We start from the raw sequence: 16,318 nt of genomic DNA, 5'->3' as shown, positions 1-16,318 counted from the left end.
AAGTGAAGAAACGGGTCCAAGCAGGTTGGAACGGGTGGAGGAAGGTGTCAGGTGTGTTATGTGACAGAAGAGTCTCTGTTAGGATGAAGGGCAAAGTTTATAAAACAGTGGTGAGGCCAGCCATGATGTACGGATTAGAGACAGTGGCAGTGAAGAGACAACAGGAAGCAGAGCTGGAGGTGGCGGAAACGAAGATGTTGAGGTTCGCCTTCGGAGTGACCAGGTTGGATAAAATTAGACTTCGATGGTTTGGACACGTCCAGAGGAGAAATAGTGAGTATATTGGTAAAGGATGATGATGGAGCTGCCAGGCAAGAGAGCTAGCGGAAGACCAAAGAGAAGGTTGATGGATGTCGTGAGGGAAGACATGAGGGCAGTTGGTGTTCGAGAGGAGGATGCAGGAGATAGGCTTACATGGAAAAGGATGATGGGCTGTGGCGACCCCTAAAGGGACAAGACGAAAGGAAAAGAAGACGACGACGACGACGCTGGTTTCCTCCCACATCCCAAAAACATGCGTGGTCGGTTGACTGAACACTCTAAATTGGGTGTAGGTGTGAATGTGAGTGTGAATGTTTGTTTGTTTATATGTGCCCTGCGATTGGCTGGCGACCAGTTCAGGGTGTACCCCACCTCTCGCCCGAAGATAGCTGGGATAGGCTCCAGCATGCTCGCGACCTGAGTCAGGATAAGCGGTACAGAAAATTGATAGATGGATGGATGGATGAAATTAACATTTTTATTTTAAATTATCCTGAATTCCTTACTTTGAAAAGGGATATGAATTAAATGATTAAAAAAAAACAATCAATTAATTGAAAAAGACCAATTAATCGATTTTTGAAATAATCATTAGTTGCAGCTCTAATTAAAAAACATTTCAACGAGTTGTATGGGTTATACTGTAGGTCACATTCATGGTGGAAAAAGTTAGGAAATTATTTATCTTGGTCCCATATTTTTCTGTCAATAAAACCTGACATTTGAACAGTATTGTGGATATTTTTTGTGTCCACTGCAAGTGCCCATGTGACTTTTCGTATTTCGAGAGTTCGAGTTATAAGTCACGCGACATACAAAAATACAACCTGTTAATGTCGTCTCCCGGGAATCACATTAGATACAAATTTTTACCCTGATTCAATGTTGTTGTTATTTTAAACAGTGTTGTGAACTATCGTTCCATGGAAGACCTCTGGACTAAAGTCTACTAGGACACTTGTAAAGGCCTTTTCACACCGCACTTGGCTACGGGCAAGCCACCGTCACCTTCACTGTGATTGGTTGCCTCCGTGTAGAAGACCCCCTGGCTAGAGCACACGTTTGTTACAGAATGATGACAGCGCTGGCTCGGGAACGTACAGGGAAGGCGGAGATCTTCGCGAGTGACAAAAACAGTCCCCTCGAAAAGTATTGGAACGGCAAGGTCAATTCTTTTGTTTTTGTTGTTAACTGAAGACATTTGGGTTTCAGATCAAAAGATTTCCAGTTCAGAATTACAGCTTTCCTTTCATGGTATTTACATCTAGATGTGTTCAACAATTCAGGACAGAGCACCTTTTGTTTGAAGGCACCCACTTTCCAAGTAAGCAAAAGTATTGGAATAGACGATTAAATTAAAGTGAATAACATTTAATATTTGGTGGCATAACCCTTACTTGCAATAACTGCATCAAGCATGCAACCCATTGACTTCACCAGACTGTTCCATTCTTCATTTGAAATGATTTTCCAGGCCTTTACTGCAGCCTCTTTCAGTTCTTGTTTGTTTCTGGGGGTGTCCCCCTTCAGCCTCTTCAGGAGGTAAAATGCATGCTCTATTTTGTTAAGGTCTGGCGATTGACTTGGCCAGTCCAAAACCTTCCACTTTTCCCCCCTGATGAAGTCATTTGTTGTTTTGGCACTGTGTTTTGGGTCATTGTCTTGTTGCACGATGAAGCTTCTCCCGATTAGTTTGGATGCATTGCAAAATATGTCCCCTTTAAAATAAGGAAAGCCAAATACAAATACATATTGTCGAGTTGCGGTCTACTCAGCGGGGAAAGCCTCCCAACTTCCTCGCAGGCTGCTACGTCAGGACTTCCAAATAAGGACATCGTCTGCAGTGGCCGCACTGGGGTGCTGTTGTACTTGCGTGTTGCCATACGTACCTTTCACGCTGGCCAAGTGTAGTGAGAAAAGGCCAACTCCCTTAATTGAGAAGGTACAGCATTCCAGGATTTCCAACTCCAGAAACTACTGATTGAAAAACACTTTGTTACCCATTATTGAAAGAATTTGTGACCCTCCAGCACAAAACCGACTGGAAGTCGCACAGCCGTGTTTTGAGCTACAGTGCTGTGGTATTGGTATTGGCCCCCTTCTCAAATTCTTTTATTTTGCCTAATTTGCCCACTTTAATCTTTAAGATCATCAAACAAATGTAAATATCAGACAAATATAACACAAGTGAACTTAAAATGCTGTTTAAAATGGCGATTTCATTTATTAAGCAGAACAAAACTTCAGTTACCTGGCCCTGTGTGAAAAAGTTATGGCAGATCACATTTGGTGAAACAAGTCAACATAACATAACATAGTAAAAAGATTCTGCCAAATCGACAAAAGTTTCATGATTAGCACATGATCATGACGTCATCGTGGTGCGTAAATAAGACTGTAATATGCAACTTGTTTCACTTAACATTAAGGGAGTCTTGAGACATAATTCCCGCATCCCTTTCTCAAACTTGCACCCAGAAATACTGATTCATAGATTTGTCACAACTATGAATGGGGGTCTTTAGTGCTACACAGCCCCATGAAGGTATAGGGCAAGGAATTTGGTGAATGTCTCTGGCTTGTATCCTGCAAGACCAGCTGGTACCTAGAGAGGATGATACAAAATTAAAGACGTTTTAGTTACACTGGAAATTTTGGCACTCAAAATGCCTTTAATATAGGGTGATAAAGCATTATGAGCACTTCAAGACAGACCTAGGTAAGATCGCACACCATGATCTCTTCTTTTTGTTAAAGTCAGCAATGAAGTAGCATTATTCTCAAGTAGGAGACTGAGACTGTAGATTGCAGATTCTAAAGCCCTCTTTATACTCTCGCAGTTGCGCGGCCGACAACGCCTGTATTGCATCACGTGACCGACGAATTGGCCCTCTTTGTAGCTTGACGCGCACATGGCAAAAATTGTTGCTGGACGTAGAATGCCGGAGATCATCTCTCCTGATTGGTCCGTTTTAGTCACATGCTGTGATGACGTACGCAGCATGCCCCTTGGTTCTACATACCATCGACGCCGCTGCCTTCTCGATCAATTTGGCAGCATAATTAAAGGTATCATCTGGTCATCTCGGTCCATTTGTTCTAGCAGACACTGTTCCACGGTCGCCATTGTTGTTGCTTTGTTCCTTGTTACTGAAAGGAAAGTAAAAACGGCTACCGGAAATGGCCAAAAAATGCAGAGGAAATTCCACCCTGTGGTGTCCGAGCCAATACCCACCGTAGCGACACCCCCGACTTGGAGGTGAACTGCAGTACATTTTCAAAACTGCGTGCGTGGGTTGTGCTAGAGCAGGGGTGGCCAACTAGTCAGAGACTAAGAGCCACTTTTTTTTCTGTGTTACTGCAAAGAGCCACATACACGGATACACATGAACATCATCTTTTAATCATGTATGCACGCATACACAGACCTCTGCTCAGCCAGATCTAATGAAAATAACCACACCAACATGATAATATCAGTAATTTTCAACAGTTAACATTGTGTGCACTGTCTCACACACACAAACTCTCAGTTCAAGCAAGTCCACAAACAATAATAGAATAATTTTCAATAACATCTTTCTCTTACTATGCTGCTTAGTGAGACTTCTGGCATTCCTTATCTTGAACAATCCTCTTCAAATCTGGCTTGTATTCTGTTGTTGCCACTCTAAGCAATTCTTTCAAATGAGTTTCAGTCAGAACAGATCGATGCTTTTATTTCACATGTTTCAGGGTAGAAAACACAGACTCGCAGACGTACGTTGACCCAAACATGGACAGTATCTTAAGCGCAGCTCGTTTGATGTTGGGGTATTTTTCAATTGGCACACTTTTCCAGAACTCAACGGTCCCTTCCCTTAAAACAGCTTTCAGTTGATCCTCCTCACAAAGGTCGATCATCTCCAACTCAGCCGCAGCCTCATCTGTGACGAGCGGGGCTTTCAAACAGTCTGTCTTCCAAGCCAGCTGATATGATGCAAGCGTTACGGTCTCTGAGTGTTTTGTAATTTTTTTGAAAAACTGCACCTGCTTTTCTGCCTTGCTTTTCAAAGCGACCAACTTGTTCTTGCGAAGTTCAGTCCCTTTTGGAAATACCTGTTCGATGTTAGGGTGGAGTGAGCTGAAGTGACGCTGAAGATTTGAAGCTTTGAAATGCGCTAATGCTGCGTGACATATAAGGCAGATCGGCTTGGCATTACGTTTAACAAAAAAAATATAAACTCTCCCACTCTGGCAAAAACGTCCTGTGTTCTTCTTCATATTTTCGTTTGGCTGTGCTTTTTTTCCCTGCCATTTCAAGAGGTAACTTGACGGAAATTGTTTACAACACAAATTATGTCACACCAAAGATTCTCTCGTCGCTCGTTTGACGTCACTCAAACAGGCTTACATGGTCAGTGTGCCATCTAGCTGTAGGGGGAGTGAATGACAGCGCCAGCCAAGCATTTTTGACGCATGTCATGTGACAGCTCCTGAAGAGCCGCATGAAACTAGTTAATGAGCCGCATGAGGCTCGCGAGCCGCGGGTTGGCCAGGCCAGTGCTAGAGTATAAAGGCAAACTACGCGCAGGACAGCCGCAGTGACGTCAGCGCGGTCGCCGTCCGCGGGAATATAAAGAAGCCTTAAAGTGTTGGCAAAGGCAGCCAACAGTTAGCAATGACATCTGGCTAACAAGCTGAGCTTAAGCTGTCTCCCAATATGCCTGTTCACACAGATGAAGAAATTATTTTAGCTTCAAAAATAGTTTTAAATGTACGGCAGCACTGACATTCATACTGTATGTGTTGTATATTGTGGATTGTGTCAATTGTGTTGTGTGTTTGATATTAGATTTATGTTGCAACCAAGAGGACTGTTGGCAAGAGTGACACAACAGTGGTGTGAAAAAGTGTTTTCTCACTTCCTGATTATTTCTTCTTTTAAGTTTGTGACACTTAAATATTTCCCATCAGATATCTATCAATGTGGAAAAGGTTATAAAACCATTTCTAAAGCTTTGGCACGCCAGGGAACCACGGTGAGAGCCATTATCCACAAATGGCGAAAACAGAGAACAGTGGCGAACCTTCCCAGGGGTGGCCGGCCGACTAAATTTACCACTAGAGTGCAGTGGCAACTCATCCAAGAAGTCACAAAACACCCCACAACAACATCTAAAGAAATGCAGGCCTCAGCTGAAGTCAGTGTTCATGACTCCACCATAAGAAAGAGACTGGGCAAAGATGGTGTGCATGACGAAAACCACTGCTGCAATAAGAACATTAAGGCTCGTTTCAATATTGCCAGAAGACATCTTGATGATCCCCAAGACTTTTGGGGAAATACTCTGTGGTCTGATGAGACAAAAATTGAACTTTTTGGAAGGTGTGTGTGCCATTGCGTCTGGCGTAAAAGTAAAAACATTTCAGAAAAAGAACATCATTCCAACAGTTAAGTGGTAGTGTGCTGGTCTGGGGCTGTTTAGTTGCTTCAGGACCTGGAATACTTGCTGTGATAAATGCAGTCATGAAAAAAACCTAATAGAATGTGATTTGTCAAACGAGTGATTTATGACCCTGACCCCAGGTTTATGGCCGCTAAGTATGGCTCCCTCTAGCGGTCATAAAACTGGTACTTCAAAGGGTCATGCGAGGTCAACTGGCACTTCAAAGGGGTTATAAAACAATAACACGCACGGACATTGGACATGTCAGGACAGGAAACACGGGGGTCGACATAAGGGTCAGTGAGAGGAGTCTATCAGCTTTTAGAAGAAGTCATGAGGTGAGACAGGGACATGTGTCACTTGGTGTAATTAATGCATTCTTGGAAAACAATAAGATGTTATACAGTAAAGTTACGCGCGGTCATCCCTGAACATGTCAGGGCAAGTCCGGAAACATTAGGGTTGACAAAGGGTTATTGTCCCAGACTTTGTGGTTTCAAAACTAGTTCGCCAACATTTAGTTGTGTATATGCAGTAATATGCTAAGTCAATTAAGAATGCAGCCCTATGGCGGGCACAAGCCAGTGCAAACTGTGGCCGGTCCCAAGCCCGTTTAAATGCAGAGGGTTGCGTCAGGAAGGGCATCCAGCTTAAAACTTTGCCAAACAAATATGAGCGTTCCCTACCAGCTTGGTCATGGCCCAGGTTAACAACATCTGCCATCGGCGCCATTAACCTACTCGGCACCGGTGGAAATTCAGCTACTGTGGGTTGAAGATGAAAGAGAGGTGGAAATCAGGATCTTAGGCAGAAAGAGAAGAGGAAAGCACAGAGCCTAGAACTGAATGTGGGGACTTTGGATGTTGGGACTCCAACAGCAAAAGCTCTGGAGTTGGTTGACATGATGATGTGGAGAAATGTTGATATATTGTGTGTCCAGGAGAGCATGGGGAAAGGCAGTAAGGCTAGAAGTTTACGGGCAGGGTTCAGATTATTTTACCATGGTTTAGATGGGAAGAGAAAGGGAGTAGGGGTTATTTTAAAGGAAGAGTTATCTAAGAATGTCTTGGAAGTGAAGAGTGTCAGATCGAGTGATGAGGCTGAAACTTGAAACTGAGGGTGTTATGTACAATGTAATATCCCACAGGTCCACATGCCCCACATGTAGGATGTGACCTAGAGGTAAAAGAGAAATTATGGAAGAAGGAAGACGAAGTAGTTCTGAGCATCCCAGACAGAGAGAGAGTCGTGATTGGTGCAGATTGGAATGGACATGTTGGTGAAGGAAACGGGTGATGAAGAAGTAATGGGTAAATTCGGCATCCAGGAAAGGAACTTAGAGGGACAGCTGGTGGTAGACTTTGCAAAAAGGATGGAAATGGCTGTAGTGAACACTTTTTTCAAGAAGAAGGAGGAACATAGGATGACCTACAAGAGGGCAGGTAGACTCATGCAGACAGATTACATCCTGTGCAGACGATGTAATCTGAAGGAGTTTACTGACTGTAAGGTAGTGGTCGGGGAGAGTGTAGCCAGACAGTATAGGATGGTGGTGTGTAAGATGACTTTGGTGGTGGGGAAGATATAGAAGAGAAAGGCAGAGCAGAGAACCATGTGGTGGAACCTGAGAAAGGAAGAGTGTTGTGCTGCTTTTTGAGAAGAGGAGCGACAGGCTCTCGGTGGTCCGGGCCTTAAAGCTTTAAACGAACGTCCTCGCCCGAGCACCGGTGACCACCAACAAGGATTTTTCCCCATTGTGTTCTTACAAACACAAGGCGCGATCCATTGGTGTTGTCGTCGCCATGGTAACAAGTGTATCTGGCCGCGTTAGAGTTGACAAGATGAAGCCCAGTGATCATAAAAAAACGGGCTGCAGTGGTATCGGAATACAAGATTTTATTTTCAGTAGTTTGACATAGCGCAATCGTAAAAGACCAAATTTGTCTTGTAGTCTGATCCAGGCATTACGTGTTGTCTGTCTCAAAAGTGTTATCTGTCCCACCCCGCCGACATGTTTTTTTTTTTTAAATAACTTTATTGGTGGTCAGATATTTACAGTACTACGTCAAAAGATTTTGGATTCAAATATACGGTACACGATGGCGACACAGAGTAAATGTATTTTGCGGAGCTGATCAATGATGGCGGATTATGACAAAGGCGATCAGCCGATCAGGATAAAATGCTAATTACGGCCGATACCGATCAGGCCGATCAGATCGGTGTAAAGTCTAATGACATGTATGCCAGGTTTGACACAAATGAAGGAGAAAAAGATCTATCCAGGTTGGCCAGACAGAGGGATTGAGATGGGAAGGATGTGCAGCAGGTTTGGGTGGTTCAGGATTGAGATGGAAATGTGTTGACTGGTGCCAGTAGTGTGCTGGATAGATGGAAAGAATACTTTGAGAAGTTGATGAATGAGGAAAATGAGAGGAAGAAGGAACAGAAGTGGCAAGTGTGGCGGACCAGGAAGTAGCAATGATTAGAAAGGGGTAAGTTAGAAAGGCACTAAAGACGATGAAAAATGGAAAGGCAGCTGATCTTATGACATACCTGTGGAGGTATTGAATCATCTATGAGAGGTGGCTGTGGAGTTTTTGACCAGGCTGTTCAACAAACTTCTAGTGGGTGAGTAGCTGTGCTGTGCTGGTGCCGATTTTTAAGAACGAGGGTGATACGCAGAGCTGTGGGAACTATATAGGCATAAAGTTGATGACCCACACAATGAAGTTGTGGGAAAGAGTAGTGACAGAATGTAATGTGAATATAACAAAAATAAAATGAAAATTCGTCATTCATTATAAAGTAAATGACTCATTTCCTAGTGTCTTCATAACTGCTCTTTAACCAAACCAAGATTTTAGCTGATTAATTGATTATTCCATAGAACTGTCAGTAGGATACTTTCACTACTGGTTGCAAATTCTCATATGTGACAGGCCTGTTTAATGTCACTTCAGAAATAAAGTGAGAAAAAGTAAGTCAGAGCATGTTGTATAATTATTCATAGAATAACTGAAAATGTAATACCGTATGTTCACGACCATAAGGCGCACCATATTAAAAGGCACAGTCTCAGTTACGGGGTCTATTTCTGTATTTAACACATTCGTAAGGCGCACCGTATTATTGGGCGCTGCTCGAACAACAGTGCAAGCAGACACGTTAGCCCAAGTATCCACAATCCATTCACAAATTGTGGCGTAACTTGACCGGCGCTGCCTCCTAGTCTTAGTTAGTAAAGCTGTGTTCGCCATCTGTCATCCATCGCTCCCACGCCGCTCGCAACTTCACTTTGAACGCCCTGTTTACACCGATGTCCGGCGGTTGGAGTTCCTTCGTCAAACCTCCCGGAATGATGGCAAGCTCCGAGTTATTGCACTCTGTCGAATGGTGACTGTAGAGACGCTTCTCCCGGCTGTTCTTTGCTCATTAATCCATTGCTAGAGTTGGTCTTCCAACTCGGGCCACCTCGCCTTGTTTCTGCGGAAACTCAGCTTCGTCTTCTTGAGTTGGCGAAGCTCGCTTTCCTGCTTCCTCCACTTGCGAACCATGGATTGGTTGATCTTGAATTCTCTCGCGGCTGCTCGATTCCCATGTTCCTCCGCGTAACTGATAGCTTGCAGTTTAAACTGCTTCGTAAGCGTGTCTCTTTTTCATGGGTCCTTAGCCAAACCGATGTTGTTTTGGACAATGCACATACCGGCTCTATATACCTACTGGAGGCGTGCCTTTAGCGTCCTCTGCCACGCGCACCCTTCCCCCTTTAACGGCCGCATGCTGTCCTCAGCCATGTCTGCTTTTCCTCTATATAGGCAGCGTGTCGGCAGGAAATGCTCCCAGTCAGTCAAGCGGAGCACTCATCACACAACATTTATAGATTTTGGAACACAACAACATTTATAGATTTTGGAACACACATAAGGCGTGCTGCATTATAAGGCACCGCGTTCCTTTTGGGGAAAATTTAAGACTTTTAAGTGCGCCTTAAGGTCATGCAAATACGGTAATTGGTTTTGAGGGGCAAAATCGAATATTTCTGCTTTGATTTGCAAGCCAAAATTTGAGAAACAAGTGCTGTATGGCAGCAGGTGGCTTCGCTCACTTGACACCCAAGCAATAATTAGTAAATATTCGTCAAAAAAAGAGACTACAAGCTGTACATTGCCACTATCAGTTGGAGTTTACTTAAACACACACGCGCGCACACGTAAAATTAAGACAATCGTATGTGGCGTCACTCGGGAAACAACTTTTGGTTTTATTCCCATGACAAATGTAGCAGTAATGATAGTGATAATGTGTGTAAAAAGAAAACCTGTGGGTGACTTTACTGGCTTACTGGACTTCACAAGGTCGGTGCGGGCTAGCTAGCTTGCTCACCAGTAGTCCAGATGAGTTGAAGGCTCACAGTTGTCATTAAAAATGAGTAAGTAGTGGGCCAGCGTCAATATAAGTACATGGTGGCCACCGGCCAGACACAACGGCGTACGTTGTAATGGCATATGTGGTGCACGTGTACATGATGGTGCTGATGATAATAGCATGTCCTATCTGGAAGAAGCAGTCAATTATGTTGCAGCAGGCTGCCAATCATACTGCAGCGGGTCACTTTTAACTCAAATTGAATTCATAATGATTGAGATGGCATTACACGGTCCCAACTCTCTCTCTCTCTCTCTCTCTCTCTCTCTCTCTCTCTCTCTCTCAGGAGGACCAGAAAAAAGGCATAATTCAACCATTAAAACACACTCGCGCAAATGTGACAAGATGAAATTTTTAATTGCACAAGCTGAAAACTTGGTCGCAGTCTCGAGAACACAGCCACCCTCAGTCCATACTTTTGTTGGCAAGCCTAAGACTCAAATATACCACATTCACGGTTGAAGGATTCCAACAGAAAGTCCAAATTGTTCTGCTGTACACACTCGCTCGCCTCCTTCTCCAACCCCTCACATAAGTGTACCTTTACCCTAAAGAACCAACGGCTGCTGGCTGAGTTTCTCCATATCCAAATAATGGTAAATCTATCCCATAGTACAGATGAACACATATTTCTGCATGACTTGCAGGATGAGATGGTTTAGTACAGCCTAATCATTTGGGTTAAATGTACCTAAATGTACCCAATCCTTCATCTTTCTTGTACAAACACAGCTCACCCTTGTCTTACTGGAATCTGTACCCCCACAATTCCAGAGGCTGTCAATGGCCAGTTCTGTTCCAATTAATCAGTTAGCGGTTGTTGAACCAGTCATCAATATATTTGTTTTTTGCATGGCACATCAGTGTTTGATCTGGAACCCCCCAGATAAATGCACATGCTTGTTTCATTGATCATTTTGATGACGTCGTACCCCTTGATGTCACTGACTAGAAGATTTTACAACATATACTTTCTGCTAAAAGCTGCTAGACACCTCCTGCCGACCCTCTGTCAACACCCTGTGTTTCCTGACCAGACACAACATGTTCGTGGGTGACCCTTGTCCCCTCCTCCTATCCTCTCCTCTCCCAGACATGTGCTTAGGCATGTTCTTGGGGCGACCTTGCATGACCCTCTCCCCCTGATGTTTTTATTGCTCTACAAGAATGCATTAATTATACCACATGACACATCATGACCCTGCCAGACCTCACGTAACCTTTTGAAGCACCAGATTTTATAGGACGTGACCAGCACGCTTCTGACCCTAGTGAGGATAAGCGGTATAGAAAACGGATGGATGGCTGTATTGTTTTACAACACTGTGAAGTGACAGATTTTACAGGAGAGACAGCGATAAATAAGTATTTCCCATATCACCATTTTTTGACTAAATATATTTCCAAAGCTGCTATTGACATGAAAATTTCACCAGATGTTGGGAACAACCCAAATAATCCATACATACAAAGAAAGCAGAACAAATAACCTCAGAAATTAAGTTATATGTAATAATGTGAAATGACACAAAGAAAGGTTTTGAACACGCCAGCTGGTATTTATTTAATACTTTGTACAAAAGCCTTTGTTTGCAATGACAGCTTCAAGAGGCCTCCTCTATGGAGAAACTAGTCGCATGCATTGCTCTGGTGTGATTTTGGTCACAGCAGTCTTCAAATCTTGAAGGTTCCGTGGGCTTCCTTTGTGGACCTTGAGTTTCAGTTATTCCCATAGATTTTTGATTGGAGTTTTGATTCAAGTCAGGTGATTGGCTGGGCCATTCTAGCAGCTTTATTTTTCTTTGAAACCAACTGAGAGTTTCCTTGGCAGTATGTTTTGGATCATTATCCTGATGAAATGTCCACCCACGTTTCATTTTCATCATCCTCATAGATGGCAGCAGATTTGCCCATTCATTCTACCTTCAATATATAAAATTTACCATGTGCTGAAAAGCAGCCCCAACACCATCATGTTCCCATCTCTGAACTTCACTGTTGGTAAGGTGTTTTTAGGGTGATGTGCAGTGCCATTTGTCCTCCAAATATGGTGTGCATTATGGCATCCAAAGAGTTAAATTTTGCTTTCATCAGACCAGACTATATTCTCCCAGTAATTAACTGGGTTGTCCAAATGTTGTTCAGCAAACTTTAAACGCGCTTTGACATGTTTTTTTTCAGCAATTTGTCTTGCGTGGTGAGCGTGCATACAGGCCATGGCGGTGGAGTGCATTTACTCAGTGTTTTCCTTGATACAACAGTACCTGCCAATTCCAGGTCTTTTTGAAGCTCTCCACAGGTGGTCCTTGGCTCTTGGAGAACTCTTCTGATTATTATTTTCACCTTCTGTCAGAAAGGTTGAGAGGAGCACCTGATTGAGGCCAATTTATTGTGGTATGATTGGCTTTCCACTTACAGATTATGGCCCCAACCATGCTCACTGGAACATTCAGAAGGTTAGATATGCGCCTGTAACCAACGCCATCGTTATGTTTTGCAACAATTACTCTGCGATGGCCTTGAGACAGCTCTTTGCTCTTACCCATCATGAGATGTGTCTTGACTCACACCTTGACCTTTTTGTAGGCCATCAATTAGGACTACAGCAGCTGGTATTCATTTGCACTGACAAGGGGCTGTATTGCTGTTTGATTATTGATAGATTTTAGGTGTTGTCTTGGCTTTTCATGCCTTTTTGCACCTCCCATTCTTCATGTACTATTAATACTATTTCCCTGTGTCATTTCACATTGTTACAACTTCATTTCTGATCTTATTTGTACTACGTAGTTTGTATGTATGGATTACTTGGGTTGTTCCCAATATCTGGTGAAAATTTCATGTCAATAGCACCTTTGGAAATATACTAAGAAAAATGGTGACGTGTTAAATACATATTTCAGCCGCTGTACTTTTGTCTTATAACCCTTTAAAGTACCGGTTTTATTGTTTTACGACCGCTAGAGGAAGACATAATTATACCACAGGACCCAGCATGCTCATGGATGTCCTCGCGTGACCCCTGTCTGACCTCACAAAGTCTCTCTCGCCACCAAGGCACAACCTGTCAAAACAGGGCCATAAATCATATGACGTCATACGTCATAAATTACTTGTGTGGCATAAAGTCCCTTCTCTTACTTTTTAATAAGGTATACCAGTGAGTATACGTTTTGAAAATGGTGTACTTTCATATTAATGCAACATTTATTGTCTATAGTTGTAATTTAATATACTGTATATTTGACGGTTTACAATCTAATAATTGAAAAAAATCATTATTAATACTGAGTCTTAATTACTCCTAAATAATGTGTTTAATATTATTATATTATGGGTGCACCCTAGTGTTATAAATATGACACTGCGGCTTTGATGAAGGAACTTACCCTCCAACGTGTCATTGACACGGCCACATACTTGCACTCGTCAGTGACAACGAGGCAGGTCATTGGTCATGATGTGACTCATTTTGGTACAAAATAAAAAATGTAAAAAAAAAACCAAGATGAAGGGTGGGATTAAACAAGGTTGATTAACTATTTAGGGCAGGGGTGTCACACTCATTTTTGGCGCAGGCCACATCATAGTTATGGTTTCCTAGAGGGTCATTATGACCATATAAATGCATAATTGCCTCACGAAAACAATGCATCATTTGTCAACTTTAAATTAAAGAGCTTGCTAGGGAGTAATTGATTTACCTTCAGTTGCTTCTTGATGAAGGGTGGTCTGACTTTTGCAAAATCGTAGATCTCAGCATCTTCATCCAACCACACCTAAGACAGGGGAATTAAATAATACTAACTTACAAAAAGTAAACACAGTGCATAAATTAATTAGAGTCTTTCTAATCATTGCTATAGAGTCTGGAACATGCTATTTTTGGTACAATAACAGTTTTATGGGTGAAGCCGTCCATCTATGGCAACAGATTTGGAACTAGGAAGCACACCAATTCGTAATGGCTCATGAAAGCGACCCGCCTTGGCCCGCCTGTGAGTACGTCAATGTCACCATCAAGCACACCAGCGTGCAAAGTTTCGATTAAAATTTTTTTTTACAAAAACTTAGTACTGTTTTAGGCCATGAAAAAAAGTACAAAACAATTTTGTACTGTATAGTAATATCATAATCTTTATTTGCCAAGTATGTCAAAAACACAAGGAATTTTTCTCTGGTAGTTGGAGCCATTCTAGTATGACAACAGACCGTCAATTGACAGTGAATACTTTTGAGACATAAAAACACAGTCGCTGAGCAATGAGGTTACAAGTAATGTGGTAACGCCAATAAAAAAAAATTGACAATTGTGCAAATGATGCAGAGTTCTCTAGCAATTTAGAGCAGTTTGAAATTACTAATAGAACAATAGTCTGGTGCAGTGACCATTGTGCAAATGGCGCAGAGGCTTCAAGAAACTATGCAGTTTGAAGTGATGAGTAGTGCGATCCTCTGGAACAATGTCAATTGTGCAGATACTTCTCAAGCACGAGTGGCCAATATTGTCAACAACAGATATGCCAGTAGTGCTGAGTAGCGAGACTACGGCAGTGAGTGCATGAATAATGGCCAAACAGAGATGTGACTATAATCTCAAGACAAAATTGGCACCATGTTTCAATAGAATTGTAAGTTAACTGTTTAAGAAGATAATGGCAAGAGGGAAGAAGCTGTTGGAATGTCTGCTCGTTCTATTTTGCATTGTTCGATAGCGCCTGCCTGAGGGAATGCGCTGGAAGAGGTGGTGACCCTGTTTAGTTCTAGCAGCAAAAATTTGTCGGTACCCTCCTATCTACCCTGGATAGGAGGGTACTGACAAATTTTTCAGCAGTTTTGATTGTCCGTTGCAAGCGGAGTTTGTCCTTTTTTGTGGCAGCACCAAACCAGACTGTGATGGATGAACACAGGAGTGATTCGATGACTGCTGTGTAGAACTGCGTCAACAGCTCCTGTGGCAGGCCATGCTTCTTCAGAAGCTGCAGGAAGTACATCCTCTGCTGGGCCTTTTTGAGGATGGAGTTGATGTTGGTCTCCCAATTCAGGTCCTGAGAGACTGTAATTCTCTGGAACATGAAGGTCTCACAGGGTAGTTGGACAGCGTGTGAGGGGCAGCTGTGGCGAAGGATACCTCCTGAAGTCCACGATCATCTCTACAGTCTTGAGCGTCTTCAGCTCCAGGTTGCTGTCTTCAGGAGTTTGACAGCCGGGTGCGTTGAGGTGCAGTCGTCTACGAACAGGATCCTTGCGTAGGTCCCCGCGCCGTCAAGGTGTTCCAGGATGAAGTGGAGTCCCATGTTGACTGAGTCATCCACAGACCTGTTTGCTCGGTAGGCAAATTGCAGGGGGTCCACCAGGGGTCTTGTGACGCTCTTGAGGTGGTCCAGCATGAACCGTTCAAAAGACAAACAGACGTCAGGGCGACAGGCCTGTAGTTATTCAGACCCGAGATTGCAGGTTAATTTTTAAATTTCTTTAGTCTGCTAGTTTCTAGCGCGATTATACAGGGATCTATCCCCACTTCGATAGGCGTCCTCTGTAGCCTGGCAAAGTTGCTTAAGTTTGGCAGTGAACCCCAGCTTGTTGTTTTTGAATGTCCAAAATGACTTTGTTGGTACACACACTTCTTCACAGAAATGGACATAGGATGTAACATTCATCCATTCATCTTCCGTACCGCTTATACTCACTCGGGTCGCGGGCGTGCTGGAGCCTATCCTAGCTATCTTCAGGCGAGAGGCGGGGTACACCCTGAAGTGGTTACCAGGCAATTGCAGGGCACAAACAACCATTTGCACTCACATTCACACTTACGGGCAATTTAGAGTCTTCAATTGACCTACCATCCATGTTTCTGGGATATGGGAGGAAACCGGAGTACCCGGAGAAAACCAACGCAGCTCCAACCACACACAGGTGGACTGAAATGTGCTAACCAGTCATTCACCGTGCGCCTACGATGTTAACAGCCTGCCAGTTGAATCTGAATGTGGTGGTTTTTGAAGCTGTGACTCCTGCCTCATTCCAAACCCCGAACTGAGCTGCATTGGTGTCTCCACTCCCCCGCCGAGACAGACGGCCACATGGATGCCTGGTTTATCTCACACGGACGCTAAATTAATTATCAGCCAGTCCGAAGTAGCCTATCAAAGATGAAAACTAGCCTTCTGGCTAATTCTGGCTTTTTTAACCATGTTTAT

At 43.3% G+C, this 16,318-nt stretch overlaps 1 protein-coding gene across 6 annotated transcripts in view; it reads right to left on the bottom strand.

Annotated features, from left to right (window-relative positions):
- Positions 1-2,460: 2,460 nt before the first annotated feature.
- mrpl37 (mitochondrial ribosomal protein L37) overlaps positions 2,461-16,318 on the bottom strand; it is a 77,367-nt gene continuing 63,509 nt past the window's right edge. For 2 of the 6 annotated variants that reach the window (XM_061796476.1, XM_061796473.1), the window contains 2 exons: positions 13,823-13,897; positions 2,461-2,866 (listed from right to left, as the gene is read on the bottom strand). In XM_061796476.1, coding sequence (XP_061652460.1) covers positions 2,789-2,866; positions 13,823-13,897 — 153 coding nt within the window. In that variant the 3' untranslated portion in view covers positions 2,461-2,788. The other 4 variants (XM_061796478.1, XM_061796474.1, XM_061796475.1 and 1 more) reach the window with 3 other exon arrangements.

Source organism: Phyllopteryx taeniolatus, chromosome 14, assembly GCF_024500385.1.
Source record: "Phyllopteryx taeniolatus isolate TA_2022b chromosome 14, UOR_Ptae_1.2, whole genome shotgun sequence".
In the NCBI taxonomy this organism is placed as follows: domain Eukaryota; kingdom Metazoa; phylum Chordata; class Actinopteri; order Syngnathiformes; family Syngnathidae; genus Phyllopteryx; species Phyllopteryx taeniolatus.
This window is presented reverse-complemented; position numbering and strand designations above follow the sequence as displayed.